This window comes from Megascapheus bottae, chromosome 2, assembly GCF_031878675.1.
Source record: "Megascapheus bottae isolate mThoBot1 chromosome 2, mThoBot2.hap1, whole genome shotgun sequence".
Lineage (NCBI taxonomy): Eukaryota > Metazoa > Chordata > Mammalia > Rodentia > Geomyidae > Megascapheus > Megascapheus bottae.
Window position 1 is genome coordinate 85,661,186 of NC_143510.1, and position 21,618 is coordinate 85,682,803.

General features: G+C 39.4%; 1 protein-coding gene across 4 annotated transcripts in view; it reads left to right on the top strand.

Annotated features, from left to right (window-relative positions):
• Ric8b (RIC8 guanine nucleotide exchange factor B) overlaps positions 1-19,697 on the top strand; it is a 104,961-nt gene extending 85,264 nt beyond the window's left edge. Inside the window, exons 9-14 of one of the 4 annotated variants that reach the window (XR_016534620.1) lie at positions 2,376-2,495; positions 5,992-6,075; positions 7,779-7,823; positions 11,837-11,975; positions 12,644-12,820; positions 18,543-18,678. Coding sequence is in view for 2 of the 4 variants with exons in the window: in XM_090328568.1 (XP_090184694.1) it covers positions 2,376-2,495; positions 18,543-18,654 (232 nt within the window). In the remaining 2 variants the exon portion in view is untranslated. Of the gene's footprint in view, positions 1-2,375; positions 2,496-5,991; positions 6,076-7,778; positions 7,824-11,836; positions 11,976-12,643; positions 12,821-18,542 lie in introns of all 4 variants that reach the window. The other 3 variants (XR_016534621.1, XM_090328568.1, XM_090328569.1) reach the window with 3 other exon arrangements.
• Positions 19,698-21,618: the final 1,921 nt, after the last annotated feature.

Genomic DNA, 21,618 nt, shown 5'->3' on the forward strand with positions numbered 1-21,618 from the left:
ATCACATTTCACAATGGCATCTCAATACATCTCCTAGTTCTCAAAAGTCTTATCTGAATCCTCTTTGTTCTTGACTCTGGGGAAATACAGTGGTGCCCATTCAGCATTCCTCTGATGCCTCTAACTTGAAGCCTTCTTAATCTTGGAGAAAAGGACAGAAATAGCAATATCTAAAGTAGTTACTGTAGGTCAGTGGTTCTTAACCTCATTGTGTATTTGAAATACTTGGAAAATTTTAATAGTCAGGCATGCAGATTTAGTTGAATGATGATAAGGCCCGCCTTTTCGTGTTTAAGTTTGCCAAGTGATTTTAATGTACATCTAAGGCTAAGAGTCAGTGACCATCCCTGCCAGAAGGATTTTCAGAACTTCACAGTTGCTGAAAGTGCTTTAAGGTATATCTTAAGAGGACCTAAGCAGGCTGGGTGCCATGGCTTACCCCTGTAATCCTAGCTACTCAGGAGGTTAAGATCTGAAGATTGCGGTTCAGAACCATCCTGGACACTAAAGACTGTGAGACTCTTATTTCCAATTAACCACCAGAAAACCGGAAGTGGCACTGTGGCTCAAGGAGTAGGGCAATAGCCTTGAGCTAAAGAGCTCAGAGACAGTGTCCAGGCCCAGAGTTCAAGTCCCACAGCCAACCAAAAAAAAGACATAAGCAGGTAAGGGACAATGAGTTCTTAAGTGCTTTTTCTCCCTAACTGGACCTATCTTCAGTTTTGTCAGAAAAATTTCACTCTGGCTATTTTATGTATTAATTTTCTAAGGGAATGGGTTTTAAAAAGTACAGTTCTATATTATGAATCACAACATATATTTTAAATCTGGTTTGAGGATCATGAGCATTGAGCCTTCCTAAAAATTTGTATAGCATGTAGCCTTTAAAGAATGTAAAAAAAAAAATCTAAAGCAATTAGGTAACAGTACCCCGTGGGACAGCTTTTACTCCTATTGAGCAAAGGTCAATGAAGAAAGGAATATGCAAGCCAAAGTCTCTAATGGTTGGACACTGGCCGCCAGAAGATCCCGTTGATCCCAGTTGGTCTTTGTTTGGCCCCACATGATGTCTCTTCGTATGGAGGCTGGCACTGTACTCCAGTTTACCCCAGGCGCCAGCGTCCCACATGGGCTAGACTTTGACCCACTCATTTCTCTTTAATCTTGAAGGCCTGAACTCTCAAAAGGTGCATGTTTTTAGACACACTGTTAACAGTTTGCTACTTACTGAAATATTTTAATTTTGATCATTAAAAACAAATTCTCTGTAATTGGTAGCTGGTAGAAAGCTCTATAACTTATTTCCTACAGAAAAAAAAATGTTTAAACTATTCTTAGCAGCCATTGAAGTTATCCACATTCCTCAGGAAGAGAATAATAAAGGACACAGCCAGGCACTGGTGGCTCAAGTCTGTAATCCTAGCCTCTCAGGCGATCTGAGAATCATGGGTCATAGACAGCCCAGAGAAGAAAAATACAGGAGACTCATACCTCCAGAAAACCAGAAGTGGCACTGCAACTCAAAGTGGTAGAGTGCTAGCCTTGAGCAAAAAGAGCTCAGGGACAGTGCCTAGGCCCTGAGTTCAAGGCTACAACCAACTAAAGAAAGAACAGAAGCAATAATAAAATAATAATAATAATGGCTATGATTTAAGGAAGTAACTTTGTATTAGAACTTCATACAAAATTTGTAGAAGGTATTCATTATAAATACTGTATTAAATCTATTTATAGAAAGTTCAGATGGTATATTTGTCTCTTGGTGGGCTAGATTTACATTCCTTTTCTTTATTAAATCCAGGACAAAGCAAATCTAACTAAAATTGTTCATCTGCTTTATCTTTTATTATTTAAACACTTATCCCTAGTCTCACTAATGGACTAATTTCCTGAGGTTACAAATTGGCATGCTTTCATTTCCAGATTGCAGCCTCTCTGTCATCATGTTTCCAGTTTTTTTTTTACATATTTGTTTTATGCTGTATCCACAAAGTAGATTTCCTCATCTTAACTTTCCTTGAAGTCATTTATCCCCTTATAATTAATGAATAATCTGTGCATCCAAGGATATTTATCGAACGGCACCATCAAATTGAACATTTTTTAAGAGCAATCAATAATGCCTTTTTTTAAAGTTGGCAAGTCAATTTTTAGTTTTTTATACACACTAATTATAGCCACTTCCCAGAGTAAACTTAAAAGTCACATTTTAAAAAGAATTCTTACATAGTTATATATCATAAAATTACTATTTAAATAATTGCCATTTTTTGGCTGTTATACTCTTTCTTATTGTAATTTAAAATTTGGACCAGAAAAGTATAGAAAGAGCATAATTTTAAAACATACAGCATAACTTTTTTTTCTTTTTGTAGCATTAATCTTATCACTGGTCATTTAGAGGAACCAATGCCAAACCCTATAGATGAAATGACAGAAGAACAAAAAGAATATGAAGCCATGAAACTTGTCAACATGCTTGATAAACTTTCCAGGTATTGTATTCCCATCCATTTTTTGCTTGGTTTCTAAAAATGTTCTATTTCCTTGTCTCTCCCACCGAGAGTTCCCATAGAACAGCAACTCTGGAAATCCATGTTGATTGGAGCAGGGTGGCCAGGCAGCCGTAGCTCAGATAGCACTTGGCTACCATGTTTTCTCTACATGTGCCGCTTCTGGATGTGCATTCTTAAACGTTTGGACACTCAAAGCTCCATAGTAACTACTAGATCACTGTAAAATTTAACCAACTAACCTCCCTGTCTTGTTGAAGATGCTGAGTTAGGTTCAGTGATTTTGCTGCTTCTTGTATTTTTGTTCTAGTCTGTTTTGAGTTTTGTTCAGAATCATGGTGCGCTTCCCTCCTCCCCCTTTCATTTTTGATGTGCAAGTTTGCAATTCTGCTTTTTGGGTTGCTGCTGAAACCAAGACTTCTAAGTTGTCATGCATTCAACAGGAAAAAGTAAAAAGAAATAGCTCAAAGCATTAAAAAAAATCAGGCATTCATATAATTAGGTATTCTAAAACCCATGTGCCCTTGCCCTCTTCACACCTTTTGCCTCCCAAAAATAAACAATTTGGAAAAAATATCAAGCATATACTAATCACCAACAAGTCACTTTGGAGGAATTACTAGAAAAAAAATCCTTTCATACTTGATTGAATTGCTTTATTTTCCATACATTGAGTCACTGTCTTCTTTTAGCCATCTTGAGTGAGTGTTTTCTGTGTGTTAGTGGCAGCTGCCACTTAAAGGTGAATTTCTTCTGGTCATCTCCTTTTTCATGGTAACTATAAAGGCTAATATCCCTCAGTCAAGAAAAATAGCAATTAGAATAGGAAAACCAAAGAGCCCACCCTAGAATAGGACTGTAACAACAACAACAAAAAGTACAGGTTAAGCATAAAGCACATAAGAATAAAACATAGGGTAAGCTCTCAGCAGAAGTGTTAATGGAGAAAGGGACAAGAACCAGGGCTGAGCTTTTTTGCAGATGATGGTAGTAATGCATAGTACAAGTTGTGTAGATTTTAGCAGTGTCATGCTCTATGTCGTATGCTAGAACTCTGTGACTGTCAGCCCTTTAAAATTCCCACCCTGTGCTGCCTTTAGAATATATAGTTAACTGTGCTTATAGTTTTCAAAAGACATTTTTGCCTGTTTGTAAATTCCATTCCATTCCATTGTTTAAAGTATTCCTGGTCTTTCCCTGAGAGAATTAATAGCCATGGAGAAGATACTGATAGGGCAGACTTATACCAGCAGAATAATAATAAGTGCTAAATGACTGTATTAAAATAAGACCTGGTAGTTGGAGGTGAAACTCAATGGCACATTTTCTGCCCTGTATTTAATCCCCAACACCACCTTTTCCCTCCTCCAGAAAATATACAGAATGAAGAAGGTTCTGAAGACCTTCTTTCAGAAAGTTCTGGTATAGCTATTAAAACACAGTGGTACTAAGTACATGTCAGGATGAGAACCAACAGAGTTCATATGAGGGAAGCTGAAGAAGGAATTATTAGCAAGGACCTACATGAGCATGTTTGTATTTTAGGACTGTAAACTGTTTAAGTTGATACATTTCATATTCTGATCAACAATGTGAGTCGCCAGAGGTTAACACAGAGGCTATTACTCAGCTGACCTAATTGCCCTGGGTGTGAAAACCCCAAGCTAGGAAAGTGGAAGATGGGGGCAAGATTACCTAAGATAATGCAATAAAATCTGGATACTTGGCTTACTGATAAAGACGCCACCTATTTCATTAGACATCCCATTACAGGTACAGAAAACAGAAGTACTAAGTCCTTCTCCTTTTAATCTCAGGGGGATCTATGTATTCTAGACACTGTCAGTAAAGAAATATACCAAGTCTGAAATAGAAAACTTCTAAAGGTATACAAGTATCCCCTCAAAAAATGCCCAGCAGATGTGCAACTCAATCTGAAGTTGATATTGATTTATTGTCAGTTGATAGTACTAATTTTGCCCTTAAAGTTGAAGAAAAAGGGTAACCTTGAGAATAATCCTAAATCTCATAGACTTTTTTTATTCTTTTATTTAGATTTTTTATTGTAATTAATAGAAGGGTTACATTATATTCACAAGATAGAAAGTGCATTACTTCACAAACATTGATACCCTTTCTCATGACATGGTCTCCATTTCCCTTCCTCCCTCCTCCCGCTCATCTTGATTTCCCCCTTCCCTATCCAATTTCAAATAACCAATTAAGCACATATAAAATATATCAGATAACAAGGTGAAATATCGTAACAATATGAGATGACCAAGGGATAGCATAAGAGATGAGAGATGACATAGTACATTAAGGACAACAATCACTCATTATATGGCTTTTGTTTCCTTATCCTGGAGGTCCTTACATTTAATGTCCCATAGACCTTTTTGCATGATCTGTTGGTGGGTTTTTACATTGTCTGCCTTTGTGTGTGTTCTCACTCATAACATCCAGTGAACAAACTGTAAGAAGATCAGCAGTGAGCATTCCAAAGGAGGAATGCAAAGAATGAAGCCATTCTTTATGCATCTTACATGTTTGTTGTATTCTTTTTCTCATTAATCTTAAGTTTCATCTCTCTTCTTTTGTTCAATTTCAACCCTCTTTTCTTTTGACATTAAAAAACAAGGTGCCATAAAGCCAAAGGAGACTAAATTCAGAACAGTTCAGAGAATAAGCAGCTACTCTGTGTGAGGAACTTTGCTAGGAAGCCAAGGGAGATTCAGAGGTGAAGATGACAGTCTCTGCCTTTGGGAAATTCACGTTCTAGTTGGGAAAAACAAAATTGGCTGTGATCTATTCTAGAATACAAAGAAAGGCAATAACAACATGAGATCTACCATGAACTAGGAGTACCCAGGAAAAGAGCAGCTCGTTCTGTCTAGATGGTTCAGGAAGTGCTGCACAGAGACAGTAATAGCAGTTTCTGCTGATCCTTGATACTGTATCTCTCCTCCAGAAAACAACAACAACAACAACAACAAATAATGATACAAATAACAAAATAACGATACATTAGCTGATTTATCAGTTAGAAAAGGAAGGATTTCCTAAAGAATTTCCTAAAACATCCCAAGCTAATGTCTGAGGATAATCTGTTTCCATGTGAGAGTTTACAAAACACTTTCACACAAATTGAGGCTAGGATCTTCATTTTCCATAGCTCAAGGCCTTTGTTCTGTCTACTGTTATTGTGTTTGTCTGTTAATAGTGTTCACCTCCTGATCATCCTCTCAGCATTGTACTATTTACTAGTTCCCTCAGTTGTCACTCTAGTACGTTCTGCACTCAGCTAAGTCTTTATTGTGCTAAGAATATGCAGTAGCTTTGTCTGGTTATCTTACTTTCTCGAAAATGAAAGCAATTTGTCCCACACTTGAACTGAAAGGCCTGCAAGGAAAGGATAGGGTTGGAGGTGATGTGGCCCATGAATGGACACTAGACACTTCCTTTTTTCCATCCATAGGGGAGCAGATGTGAAGGACCTGCACCAGGATGGTGGTTAGCAACAGTGGCCCGTGCCAAAGCACTTACCAAAGTGATGACTAAGGTTGGTCATGCCAAGTACTGTTACTGAGCCTGGTGTAGGGTATAGGTGTTAATCACTACCGAAATTGGCCTTCATGCTGAACATAGCTCCTGTCCCAAGGAGTTTAGCAACTTTACCTACTCTAGGTTTGTAAAGACTATGGATAGTTTTCAGGTATTTTCTTCTCATTGAAAATAGACTTAATAGTATTCTAAACAATGTAGTGTTTTTCACTATAAACATTTTACTCATGATAGATGCTTATGTCCCTTATGTGGGGATTTACAATGCACTTGGAGGTCTTTAGAGTTGGAGAGCCATTAGAACCCTATAAATCTCACTGTGTCTCTCTAGCATAGTACCTCGTACCCTGTGGTTCTCCTAGATGAAATAATGTGGGAGGATGAAATAATGAAAATAGCTGACCTCCAGATTCAAAGGTCAGGGGCTTCTTACTCCAGAAAAATGCTTGTGTGGTTTAAAACTTTAAGTATACTTTATGAGTTCAATTTCTTGGACAGACTTCATAAAATTCAAGGATAAAAAGGAATTCTACTTTGGGCCAGGTACTTTGGGCCAGAGCTGGGTAATTTAAATACTTGAGTATATGATTTTTTAAATAATAACTATAACATTTATCAAAACAAACATTAAGGCCTGAGGTTTATGATCAATGTCATTTGACATTTATAATGTAAGAACAGAACGAGAAAGGGGATGAAATTTTCCTGTCCTTCTACCTCAGTCTCTTTCCTTTTCTAACTTGGGAGAAAGGAGGAGCACCCTTCTGGGTACAGTTCTTCCATATCTGCTGTCCCTACTACTTAGGAAATGGGGTATGGGGATAATCATGGCTGAAAGCCAAGCCAAGCAAAAAGAAAGGAAGATCGTATCTCAGTCTGTAAGCTAGGTGTGGTGGTACGTGCCTGTCATACTAGCTATGCAGGAGGACTTAGGAGGATTCTAGTCCGAGGCCAGCCTTGGGCAAAAACACAAGACCTTACTTGAAAGAAATAAAGTAGAAAGCAAAGAAAGGGATGACATTCATTGTCCAAAAATAAATGTACTCATTACTCATTATGTAACAGCAACCCCTCTGTATAACACCTGAATAACAATAAAATTATAATTTTAGAAATAAAAAATAAAGCAAAAAAGTGCTGGAGGGATGACCAAAATGGTAAAGTCCCTTGCAAGGAGGCAGTCACAAAGCCCTGAGTTCAAATCCTTCTACCACAAAAGGTTAAAAACAAGTTCCTAAAAGTCAAGCAAGAGAAAAGGATGGCTAGATATAATCTCCATTACCTGGGTGGCAGCGGCAGAGGATTACATCACAGGCCATCCAGCCCTAAATGAGAGACAGAGACAGAGACAGAGACCCTATCTGGAGAATACCTAATACTAAGAGCATGACTCATGTAGTAGAGCACTTAGTGTGAGGCCTTGAGTTCAAACTCCAGTATAGACAAGAGTGAAACAGAGCACGATATATTAGAATCGGGGTTTTATGTTGTTGAGCAAGGACAGCATGCCTGCTACAGTTGCCTTTGCCTGAGCTGCACAGCCTCCTCCAGAAAAGGGGAGAATGCACGGGTGACTGCAGCTGGAACTAATCAAGGGAAGTCACATTGCAAGCGGCAGCTTCATTTTGACTTCTCTAGTTGACCCTTTAGTTCCTTAGAAGCTAGAATTGATTGGTCTTCTCTCCTCTACCCTTCTTCCAGCACTGTTTCAGCAGGGCGCATTTCTGCCATCAAAAAGCCATGCATGTATGTAAATAAATATTTTTTTTCTTCTCTCATTTTTATTTCGTCCATAATGATAGTTGATACATGACTTTCTTAATAAGTGCAGGCATCAGATACAAGAATAGTTTCTTTTTGAGGCTGGGAATGTGGCTTAGTGGTAGAGTGCCTAGCATGCAGGAAGCCCTGGGTTCGATTCCTCAGAAAAAGCCAGAAGTGGTGCTGTGACTCAAATGATAGAGTGCTAGCCTTGAGCACAGAGAAGCGAGAAGCTCAGGGACAGTGGTTAGGCCCAGAGTTCAAGCCTCACAAGTAGCAAAAAAAAAAAAAGTTCCTTTTAATACAAAGGTCATTTTTAAAAGTGGTTATGACTTAGAAATAAAGGTGTTTTGTTTTGTTTTTTTACTTTTAGTAACAAAAAATAACTGATTACAAAACCTGTCTTTGTAAGGAAATGCTTTTCAGGTATATTTTAGAAGCATGATCCAATTTTTTTGCCAGTCCTGGGGCTTGAACTCAGAACCTGGGCACTGTCCTTGGGTTTTCTCAAGGCTTGAGCCACACCATTTCTGGCTTTTTCTATGTATGTGGTACCGAGGAATCAAACCCAGGTCTTCATGCATGCTAGGCAAGCACCCTACCACTAGGCCAAACTCCTGACCCACGTGATCCAGTTTTTAAAGCATTGTAAAATCCCTTGTTCTTATGACAGTATAAAGAAAGTAATAGGCTGGGCACCAGTGGCTCACTCCTGTAATCCTAGCTGCTCAAGAGGCTGAGCCAGCCTGGCACTAAAGTCCATGAGACTCTAATCTCCAGTTAACCACCAGAAAACCAGAATTGGTGCTATGACTCAAGTGGTAGAGCATTAGCCTTGAGCTGAAGAGCTCAGGGACAGCTCCTAGGCCCTGAGTTCAAGCCCCATGACCTACCAAAAAAAAAAAAAAAAAAAAAAACCTTTAGATCTGCATTGTCTTTTTGTAACCACTAGCCATATATGACTCTTGAGCACTGAAAATGTGTTGAGTCTTAATTGGGATGTCTTCTAAGTATAAAATACCAAGGTTCAAAGATTAGTACCAGATAGAATAAAACATCTCATTAATTGTTTAGGATGAAATGCCTGTTGAAATATTTTTTACATGTGGATTAAATAAAATATATCATTAAAATTAATTTCACCTGTTCTTTTTCTGTGTGGCTCCTAGAACACTCAATATACATACACATATGGCTTATATCATGGCTTGCTTTATATTTCTATTATAATAGCACTGTTCCCCTTCGTTAACATGTGCTGTAAGGCTGCTTGGAAATTCAGTTGGCTGTGCTTAGACTCAGCTTACTAGTCTCATCTAGAGGCAGGGGAGGATTAGTTTGAGATACTTGGAACAGTGTATCTTTAGTTATAGATGACTGTGAACAGACCCCTAAGTACATTGCCATGCTACCTTTGGATTCTCTATAGTAGTCACATTGAGCTCTAGCTGAAATGTGTTTTTGCCATGAAACATGACATCATGATACTCTCCACTGACTATTTGCTGTTTTTGATAACTTTTTCCTCTGACTTTTAATCTTCCTAATTGTGAAAGGTAGAGAACTTCTATTTTCTACTACTTTATTCAACAGTGTCGGTTGGCATGCTGATCTCATTAATACTGATTTTATTACTTTGGATGGCAGGGTAAAAATATTCTATCAGTAAATTATCAAAAAAATAAAGAACACTATCAATGTAAAACAAAATAGAATTGTGTTCTTCTAGAACTACCCCTAATCTCTTTCTGTATATTAACCATTTTGTATAATATGAGATAGATAGCAGATTTTTAAGCTTTGCATGCAGACTTCTAACAGAAATGAGAATAGACTAATATAAAATGTTAAAAATGTTTCCATATGTTTTATCTCCAATTATTATTAAAACAGCCCTAAGAATTAAATAGGATAAAAGGTATTTTACTAAGGTGTAAACTTATCGAACATTAAATGACTGTCCCCAAATCAGGCATGTAGTTAAAACACCCACTAGGATGCAGTTTGAAATTTACAAGCTGCAAATCTTATGCTATTTTATAAAATTACCAACAGCTCTCAAAGTGTAGTATTCTGGGCCGGGAGTTTGGCCTATTGGTAGAGTGCTTGCCTCGCATGCACGAAGACCCAGGTTCTAGTCCTTGGTACCACATACTTAGAAAAAGCCAGAAGTGGTGCTGAGGCTCAAGTGTTAGTTCTAGTTTTGAGAAAAATTCAAGGACAGTCCTCAGGCCCTGAGCTCAAGCCCAGGACTGGCAAAAAAAAAACCAAAAAACCAAAAAACAAAAAAAAAAAACAAAAAACACGTAGTATTCTAATTATTTGTAAACAAGATTGCTAAATTTAAAATAATAATAAACCTATTTACCTTCAAAAAGAATTAAGATTTAGAGAAGATATGCATCATATATCCCCAGTTTTTTATTCTATGTCTATCAGGTCAACTGCTAAGTAAATAGCTTATTTCTCTAGAAAACAGCTTTTTATGAGGAAAACTTGTTAAGTTTCCATGATTCTGTTAATATAGGACTTTCAGTTGTTTTAAAAAGAAAAGAAAATGTTGAGTGAGACAAGTCAAGACCTAAGGAACAAAAGGCGCACGGTATCCTTAATATGTGGCTATTAAATCCAAAGAATACAAGAGCGAGGACTCAATAACTACATACACAAAGCTATGGAATGGTAATGGAAATATAAACATAACTATATAGACATAAAAACCTATGACTATAGACATAATGGTTTATTTCATAAATTAATGTTTCTATGACATACAATCGCTTAGCCTAATTTTGATTAAGTTTTAAATACTAAGTCCCAGTGATTGTAAATAGATTCCCTCCTTGAACAATTGTTTGTTAAACTTGTCATTTAAAATATGATGTAAAAATCAACGTTAATAAATTCTTTAATTAAAAAAAAGAAAAGAAAAATCAGTATCTTCATCCATTTCATCACATCATTAAAAATTTAACTGTAAAAAGGCTTCCCCGTGGGACAATTCTGAGCCACTTTTACAAAGTAGACTGGCTGTAGTGATATAGCTACAAGCATTTATTTATCCAATACTCCACAAGCATTTATCTTCAGAATTGACATTTTGCATGGCATATTTTACATTTCCAATTATAGTCAATCCCAAAGTGTAATGTTGAGCACTAAGGGAAGACTTTATAAAGATGGGGCATAAAGATACCATATTTGTCATGGGAAAGCCACCATACTCCTTCCGGTTGAGTTAGTGACTTTGTGAAAGGTCAGGATAACCAGGAAGCCATTAAATTCAACATGAACAACCACGGTCCAAACCCTAAAGATACTTTCACAGTATCATTGTAATGTCTGTGAGAAAACAAAACATCTACAACGTTTATAAGGATATCACAAGTTATTGGGAAATTTGCAGTACTTCCATGGATTTTGAATCTTCCAGTGATATCCTCTTAGGCTTAGAATTGTAGCCAAGACTTGGAAGCTGCTTTCTCTGGGCTATCACAGGCTCTGTTCTAGCAGGCATTTTTTGAAAGATCTGGGTTAATTAAAATGCTTTATTTATATACTAATTTCTCATCCCATCTTTCAGGCACAAAAAGGAATTAAATATGGAATGGCTAATTTAAAATCTCAGGGTTCTTTTTTCCAAGCCAACCTTACATTAAGAGCAGGAATCCCTGCACCAAAGAAATGGTTCCCAATTATCCTATCTTGGGTTTTGTTAGACATTGTGCAAAAATCACAAAACAAGTATGTAATAGAACCTGCGTAAATAGCAGCCACCCTCATTAAAAACTGAAAATTAATCAGAGGTGACTGAAGGAGCGGTGCTTCATAGCTTCCCCCTTTTTCTTCTCTTCTAACCATAGAACAAAATATGTTACATAAAAGGATCGGAACTGTTATGCAGTACTCAATTAGAGGGAGGTGAATAGGTAGGTCTCTAGAATGCTGTTTTATCAAAAGAGCAGACTGGTGTTTGCATGACTGTTGTTTCATTACAGACCCTGTCATTAATTCCATGTGTCAATACTGCCCTGTAGTACACAGAGCAGACAAGAAAGAAGAGCCCTTGAAAACAAGGGAATGATTTTTGAGTCGTTATCAAGCTAAGTGTCAAGCGGGAAGCTGAAACTCGTATAGGTAAATTCGAAGGGACTCTTGGGAGATCTGCAAGTGGGAAACAAGAATGCATTTTACCAACTGCTTAATTATGTCCTGTTTTTCAACAAGTACACTTGAATTGAATGCTTTGTTTGTTCTGCACAAACACATGTGCTGTGAGCAAGAGTATTCTCTTGCTTCCAGGTCAAGTAAGGTGTTTTAAACACATTTCTGACCTACTCTATAGTGTGCAATTGGGTATATTAGTAGCTGAGCCCCAATATTGCACTGCCATTTGTTGGGGAAAGACTCACATAGAAACCAGAAACGCTGAAGTGTGGCCTTCTCTAAGGGTCTGAGAAGTGATATAAGCCCAGGCATCCCCGAGTACCATACTTACAGGAAAAATGGTGACTCAGGAAAACGGTAAACTATATCTGGGGAAAGAAAGTTAAAAGCAGACCAGAAAAAAAGTTAAATATGTCCCAACCCTAAATCTTTAAGAAAGGTTTTTTGTTTTTGTTTTTGTTTTGTTCTGTTTTGTTTTGTTGGTTTCCATTAGCCATCCCAAGGGTTAGAATGGGGCAAAGTAGGGTTTCCTTTCTTGGACGTGCTTTGTCTGTATCCTCTTGTCTGGCCAAGCCCTTAGAGATTATGGTTCCTTATCGTTTAGTAAGATCAAATTTCTAAATGATGTTTCGTTCCAGTTGAACATTCTTGGAGGCTTATCTCTTCCCTGGCCAGATGCCTGATCAGATGAGAAGCCCGCCATGATACTGTCACAGTGCCTAGAATGGGCTCTTTATCCAGTAGACATCACTGTACTTTTTGATGATAACGAGGGCAGTCTTAACTTATGTTAAGGCCTGTGTATAGCATTGAAGGTAAGTATGAAGGAGTCGTTGCTATGTGACTATCTTAATCCTGATATACATTTTAATATATATTTCCATTTTACCATGATACACATAGATTTGACACCTAGCCATCTTTTTTAGATAGGACCTCCAGAAATTTAGCATCAAAAGTAACTCTTCATAAAATGGTCTGTTGTAGGACATGACTGAATCTGTGTCCCTCTGTGTTAACACCTGCCATTGCTTTGATTTACCTATGAAATCATGTTAATCATCTGCTGGTAGATTATAGAAAGGTTTTGTGGACTTAGTATATGTCAGTGACAAGTTGGATGTTATATTTGACTCAGGTTTAGAGTATCTTGATTTAGAAACAAAGGCTTAGAATAATGAGTTTGAATGTCTTCAAATCCTAACAACTTTTTAAATATATCAAAATTGTTTCACCTATTACTTAGACTTAGTCTAGTAAGTTTGGGATCATCTGTCCAACCCTTCATTTTATAGCCCCAAAAGGCAAAATGACTTGCCCAAGGACACATAGTAATTTAGTAGAATGTCTGAGACGACAATCTAGATCCTCTATTGTCCTATACAGTAAGTCAAGTTTGTATCAGGTCATGGCTGGGAATTCCAGGCTATAGAATACAGAGAAAACCTGACTTCTGCTGGACCATTAGAATTGTCCAATGATATTGACTCATCAAGGACAATAATTAGAGTAATAGAACGATCCCAGACAAATGGCTCTCTACATTCTCCATTTGTGCCACAGCCCATGTACTGTATTCCTTCGTTGAACATTTATAGTACACATACTATGTGCTCTCTCCTCTACTAGAGACTGACAGATGGCAGCCAGATAAGACATGGACTCTGCCCTCGGGTGGGTGGTCATGGTCTAGTAGAAAACAAGTCCCTGGGAAGTACCATTCAGAATTTCCTAAGAGATGTTCATTCCTAGTTCTGTAAATCTTGATACTGAAAAAACTCTTTTACCCACAGACTTATCTTAATGCCTTGCTCACAGCTATTAGGATTTTGTAGGAAATATACTGTTCTCTGTGAATATGGAAGATGATAGCGACTATAACATTAGTTCACAAATGCTTAACCTCTTCTGTCTAAGGCATTGTGCTAGACATACAGGTATACAAAAATGGAAGATTTAAAGCATAGAACCTATTTTTTTATGTCAGCAGTTTTGTTTCACAGTGTTCAAACTTGGTAGGGACAGTTATTTTTGAATAATATTCTTAAATGGGGTGGGAGGAGAGGCTTTTGAAATAGAAGGCAAAAATAACTCCATATTCAGATCCAGACTCCTCAGCCTTGGATTTAAGGTCTCCATTCAGATCCTCTTGTGTACCTCTTACCTCTTTTGAGCTTTCTTTTTCCTTTTCCTCAGCCACGCCAGCCTGCTTGTGAATCCATGCACTTTTGCCTAACTAACTTTCGCCTCTGTGCCTCTGCTTGACTAACTCTGCTTCTGGGATGCTTTGCTTCCCGTGATCCCGTGTCCGTCACTACCGTTACAATCTGGCCCCAGGTCCACCTCCTGCAAGGAGCCTGTAGTTGGCATCCCTGTCCCCTGTGTCCCTCCCACATGTGCAGAGCCCATGTGACTGAAGAAGGAACATTGCTTTGGTGTGCTATCCCCATCTTGCTGTTCTAGAGTCAAACAGATGCTCAAGCAGTAGGAGTTGAGTCTGTCTATCAAAGATTTCATTTTGGGATGTGTTGACTGCTAATTAGAAAGATTAAAAGAGTTAGCATGGGTAAGGTGAGAAGTAAACCTGGGATCTATGGTGAAAACAGTTATACATTGGTAAATGATCCTCTCCTGTACCCAGACAGGATGGGAGGTGTCCTTGAATCAAAGTAGATCGATGAACCAGCGCGTTTAGGGAAAGCAGGGCTCTGCCCATTAATCATCTCAAGCTTGTTGATCTGCTGTTCCATAATTCCTTCAATATTGTTTAATGTGTGTGTGTATGTGTATGTTTTATCTTCTGAACTGACTAAAAGCTTCTTGTGGACAGAGAACATGTCTTTTATTTTCCTCTGCATATTCTTTGCCAATTATTCCTAACTATCTTTGAGAAACCTTCTCTAAGCATGTGTGGAGTAGTAATGCATGCCCTTGTGGGTCCCAGCTGTCTCCCAGCCATTACACCATCCTGCAGATGTCTCATAGCCTTTATATGACCCTGCTTTAGTCAGGTGAGTATTCCCCTCCCAGTTCTACACATAAGGAAGCCAGAGTTCAGAGCACTCAAGGTCTTAGGGCAGACAGTGGTAGATTTCAAATTAGAACCCAAAACCTATATGTGCTTTTCAGTACACTACACTATAATACTAAACACTGAGTCCTACACATTTCACGGAACTCAGTCTACATTGCTATTATTGCTGTCATCACTACCATTGCACTGCCTCTTCTTACATTATCACTAAGACGTAGGTAAACCTAGGATTATCATGATTCCCATTTCACAGATGGGAAATGAGGCTTAGAGACTTGCCCAAGAACACAGAGCTGGTAAGTGGAAGAGTCAGGAATGGAGACTTCCTGACTCCAGATCTTTTTGTTCTATTCCTGACATCACAATACTGCCTTAATTTATTCGCATGAATGCATGATTATGAGGCCAGTTTTCACTGATGCCTTTCCTACACAAATGCCAGTATACCCAAACCTGGCATGGAGCCAGGTGGAAAAAGAGAATTCATTCCTTTGGAGTATCCACTGTAATAGAAGGTGATACAAAGCACAAGAAGGAGGGGAAAAAAAACCTGAGAATAGTTCACAAGTGAAAATCAAAATAGTAGGCCTTTTATTCTATAAGTGAATTTCCACAATTTGACTATAAAACTATGATATTCTTTTTTGTTGTTGTTGTTTGGTTTTCGAGGTAAAATTGGACTAAAGAATAGGGATAGAGCCAGCAGACTTAATTTTAAAATAGTCCTCCTGGGTTTAGATGAGGAAGTGCCAGGTACAGCATACAAATTGGTGGCTCGCCCTCAAATTATCCTGTTACCACGGAGACCAGGAGCTCTAGTTAGTTGATCTGGCAGGTACGGCATGTGCATCTCTATCACCAGCAATGCATCACTGTCCTTGGTAGAACTCCTCTAGTCCCACTTCCCAATCATATTTTGCCTTCCCACTCTTCAGCCCCTACCCACCCCCCCTACCCTAATTTCACCAACCCCTCTAAGACCTTGATCCTTTTTTCTCTTTTTTTTTGTTGTTGTTGTTGTTTGTTTTTGGAGATGGGTCTCAATCCTCCAGCCTATCTCTTTAGTGCTGTGATTACGAGTGTGCACCACCACACCTACCTTTAGATCAAGATCTTTCTTGTCCCTCCGTGTTTTATTCCCAGCAGGTTGACCTCTTTCTCTTTGACATGCGTTTTTAGTATGTAGTATCCTGCGTCATGAAGTCTTCAGCACCATCAGTGAGAATCAGGAATGTGAATGTTGTAATCTGTAGCAGGGTAATGCATATCCATGCTAGAGAGAAGTCTTTCATGGAAACAGGTTGCTGCTAACGCTCCAATGAACATTTCTACCTAGTTGTCATAAGGGCAACTCAAGCTCTTCATGTTGAAAGTTACCAGCATCCTCCTACCAAGTCCACTCCATAGCCTTTAGTAACTAATGTCAGCTCCTCGTGACCCTCAGCACTTGAGCTGCACTTATTCATCAGATCTGCCTCAGACATATTGAATTTTCTTCCTGCAACCTCAGCCATAGTCTAGCTCTCTGTCTCCTCTCTCATATACTGTCAAAAATGAGCTCCTAGTTGCTCTGCCACCTAGTCCAGTGTTGTCTGCCACTCTGCTGCCAAAGGAAACAACCCTGTTTGATGTTCTTTACAGGACAAATTGTTAAGTTGCTTACTTTGGCATTTGAAACATTTGACTGTTAGATCCCAAATCCCCCTCACCTCCTACCACTGTTTCCTTGAACCTGTCCACACCCCAGACATCGGACAGACAAGGTCCTCCTAAGTGCACAGGTCCTAAGGAATCAGAACTCTTGACACTGTGTCTGCGGCCTAAAATGTGATGTGCCCTGGGCCTGGCACAGGACTCCTGTGTTGCTTTCCCCTCCTCCCCCCACAGTTCGGTCAGGCCTCACCTTGGGGGGCCACCACCATGCTCTGTTCATAATTCTCTCATTTTCCACGTTTGTTCCACCTGCTCACTAAGGGCAATTCCTGCACCTAGTCTTGCTTCCCTGACCAGTATGTGGCACAGAGCCTGCACCTAGCTGTTGAGCAGATGTGGAACAGGTGAACTTGGGTGTGCTCCTCCAGAACAGTGAGTTAGGGTAAGCACAGCTGGGATTCAGGAGGGTTAATGACCTTGGGTAAGTCACTTAGTCTCCTTAACTGAAAAAGGGGGTTGGACTAGATGATCTCCGAGGCCCCTTCCTTCTAGCTTTAGGCTTTACGCTTTATGATTCTGATCCCTTTTCTCGATCAGGAAACACGTTTTCTACTTCATAACGTTCGAGACTCTCAATGTTTAGCCAGTCAGCCATTTTCATTTTCCAGATAAGACTCTTGGACTTTCAGACTCCTGGAAGTTGTCTTCTGGTTGTATCCAGAGCTGCTTGCTTAGGCTTCTGTTGCCTTAACCAGTGATCACTGAGCTGTCCTCACACTTCCCAGGTTTTGATGTGTTTAACAGCACACAATTGTGATGGCTGCCCTTCCCCTACCTTCCCTGGAAAAAACCTTTGTCTATGCTGGCTTCTGGCAGCAGGAAGGAGCAGTAGGAAGGAAATGACATTTTCCTTCACTCCTCATCTCACCAGCATTGCAGCTGTGCCACCCTGTTTGTGGGGAGTGGTGCCTACTTCTGTGAGAAATAACATTAAGCAGCCCCTGGGCCTCTCTAGTGACTAGGGACCCTCTTATGTACACTTCTGACCTTTTGGGGGTGTAAGGAGGACTGGAGTTAGCAATTCAACAGGTACATTCACCACAATCTCCATGTAATAAATAAAGGCCTGTGAAGAGATTAAATAAATCTTTCCTAATGCTTTCTGATTGGCTTAATCAATAATTAATCATCTTTAGATGAGGCTGTAACTTGTGGAGTAGATATAATTGGATTAACTGAAAAGAGGCAGTTGGGAAGCTTTGAAGAGATTAAAATGGCTGTCAATCCCATAATTAAACTGCTACAAACAAAAGCAATGGTGTTTTTAAACAGGAAAGAGAAGGAAAGTGAAAAAAGGAAAGAAAAGTTGGGGAAGGCCAACTGATTTGAAGTGAATCATTAAGCCTTATGTATCACTAGAGATTGTAGAGACAAAATCACATCCGATAGATTTATCCATTGGATGAAATAGATATGTGCCAAATCAGCCATTTTCACAGGTGAAATTTTGGCAGCTTGGACTTGACTGTAACAAAACAAATCCACAAAAGGAAAAAAAAAATATTTAAAACAGAAGAGACCTGCTCCTTGTCCTGAGCCCATTTAGACCTTGACTTTTCATACTTTTAATTGGCTTAGTAGGTTTGGCCTGTGTGAATGAAGTCTTTTATCTTCCTCTTTTTCTTTCCATGCCCCTTTCATCTTTCTTATTATACAGGAGAGAGCTTTAGAGAAAATACTTAGGTTTTAAAGGACTTTTCCTTTTAAAAGGATGTGGATTTGGGTGGGGGAGGGATGTGTGTGTGATGCTGGTGAATACTTTTTTCTCTCTCTTTTATCTCTTTTTCCAGAGAGGAGTTGCTTAAGCCAATGGGACTGAAACCTGATGGGACAATAACGCCCTTGGAGGAAGCACTCAGCCAGTACTCTGTCATCGAAGAAACCAGCTCTGACACGGACTAAAAGCATCACCTGCTCAACTTTCAATATTGCTTTTATTGGCATCCTTTCTCTGTAGCTCCAGGAGAATCTTTTCTCTAAAACATTTATGCCCTTGCTTTGGCTAGAAACACATTAACTGGTTTACTCATTGAGAACCCAGCATATTTAAAAGGTGATCTTGTGTTTTCTGCGATATTGAGGCATTCATACAGAGCTGCAGTTAGGCAGAGTCATAGGGGTTAGAAGCAGAAACAGTAATTCCATTTCATCTGGATGGAACGAAGGACTTCTTTCTGTAAAGCAGCCCTGGACAAATCTGGCAGTCCTGGGTTGCCAAGATTCCTAGCTGAACATAACAGGCATGTCCTTTCCTCACTTGTGTGAGCAACCCTTCCTGAGTCTCTCTAGCAGCCAGGGGCGTGTGAGAGCAGAATGAGCTGGCAAATAAGGGCTGAGGCAAGTGATTCCTTAGGTCCAGACTGACCAAACAGAAGCCAAGCGGCTGCTCTGTAAACCTAGTCCCACTCTTCATTTCAGTTTTATATAAGTGGAAACATACACACACACATGCACACACACAGCCCTAGACTTACAAACTTAATTACACTAAAAGTTTGTATGTCATGTAGCTACAACTTCAGAGTACATTAATCCTTCGAAGGAGTTCTAAATGATGGTTTTGTTCCAGGCAGCTACTCATGCCTATTTATTCCCTGGTATTCCTAAACACTAGTGCCGTAGAACTGGACGCCATCTGCATCATTGCACTGTGAGTGTGCATTCTGAGGTCAGCGCAGGGTGCCAAGAACAGGCCTAGCCACTAGCCCAGCAGAGACCACGAGGCTCCCTAAGTAATGGGGGTTCTTTTGTGGCCTCTGTGGGGAGTGAGGTCAGCAGCACCCATTTGTACATAACGGTCATTTATATGCCATGTTTTAAATGGGTGTGTGTGTGTGTGTGTGTGTGTGTGTGTGTGTGTGTGTGTGTGTGTGTGTGTGTTCGTTCTCCCTTTCTATGTATGTGATCAGTTTAATGGTGACTTTATTTATTTAAAAAGAAAGAAACACAGATAGTTACTATTAAACTGATTGATGCTGTTTATTTTTACTGTTAGAATTGGTCAAATGAAGAAGTAGGAATGCAATCATGCAATAGACAGTTGGCCTAGTTTGATCAGGGGCTAAAGTTGAAAGGGTTTGGTTTCCTTTTATGTATATGTGTGAGTGTGAGAGTGTGTCTGCATACTCTCACACTCATACATATACACACACACATAGATAATGTGCTTAACCACTGCCTTTTAAAACTTTAAATTAAATAAAACATTGGGGTTGATTCAATTTAGCCATCTGTGTGTGTTTCTTTATATATACATGGGCTAAACAATACTATTTCACAGCTCATGCTTTTTGAAAGTGCTTTTCCATCCATTTTCTCACTTGTCATCCTAGCCCTTTCTGAGGATAGGCATAGTATTTGGAAAATTAGTGAAAATAACATATGTCTAGATTTTACTTTTCTGACAAAGCAACATATCAGAAATTGAGTCTTGCAAGGCCTTTTTTTTTTTGAGGGGATAGAGAGATGTCACAAAGTTTCTCACAGTTTACTGACAGAAGAGACCTTTAAGGTTGTCACTTTTAGCCCATAAGCATGCATACTTATCTGACTTGTTACTTGGCTTTCCAAAAACAATAGTAAAGAAAGAGGCTGCTAGATTGAAGATAGGCCTACTGAAAGCAGGAAGAAAAAGAAAAAAAAAAGACCAAATGAAAAATAGGTACCAAGATGGGAAAATGAAGACATTATTCAAGGTCTGGTCAATCTGGGACTCTTACCAAAAGATACCCTTTGACCCAGACAATACATGCTTAATCATAAAGCCATAGACCAGATCTCATAATGGTGACTGAGCTTCTTTTAAAGAATAAATTAAATCCAGAATGCTTTATAAAAGACTAGGACAGATGAACACTTTCAGGAAGGGGGGGTCATCCAATTTTGTTGGCATGCTTGTAATGATCGATGCATCCAACAGCCAATAACATGAAACTTGGCAGTTCATCGTTTTAGATTATGTAGGGGGAAAAAGTTAGAAAAATCTGATATTTTTGTTATTTCATTCTATAAATGCATTTTTAAAGTATTTTTGTAATTTCTACCGTCCGCTAGCTTGGGCATGCATTTTCAGCCCGTGTAGATGAAGGTGTGCGTAATGAAATAGCTGTCTCGCCAGCTCTCTGCCGAGTGTTTGCACAGTCTTGTTTAAGCAGCCGTGCTCTCTGCTTTCAGTGCATTCTGTTTCATTTTGCAATTCTCTGTGCTGGGCACTAAGTCTTGTTTTTAAAGAGGAAGAATCTGCAAAAGGAGAAGCTGGGAGTGACCTCACCCAACACACAGGAGGAAGCTAACACCTGTTGGAAGCTCACTGCGTGCCTGTCTGCCGGGCTTCCTGTATGTCCACTCCTATGGCCTCATCACGTCTCCTCTGGAGAGAGCTCCTCCTCTAAGTTCCCCAGAGCTGCTCCTTTCCTTCTTCCCGCTCTCTTTTCTCCTTTCCCCTTCCTCCCCCTCACACCTGGGTTGTACAGGCTGCGCAGCCAGCCGTAGGCTTTGAAACGTAGGGGATTGTCTGCCATTCTCAGGCTATTTTAAAGCAATAACTATTCCAGCAGAGCTGTCTAAAGGATTGTTCCAACAGAGAGGTGACCTGGAGAGGAAGGAGAGTAGGAAACGAATCCTTTTGGGTAGAGCAGAGGCCCTGGGTGTAGGCTGCCCCTTCTGGGGATAAGAGGAGACTTGGAAGATCAAAATTTCCTGGCCATACTTTGCAGGCCCTCTCCCCTCCTCCACGCCTAACCTTGCAAATGGGAGATGAAGGAATGTGCCCTAAAGTAAAAACATTTGAGCTGCTGCTTTAGAGGAACAGCCACCAGGCTACCCAGTGGTCCTGGGTGGCAGGCAAGACAGGTGTCATTAGCCCTT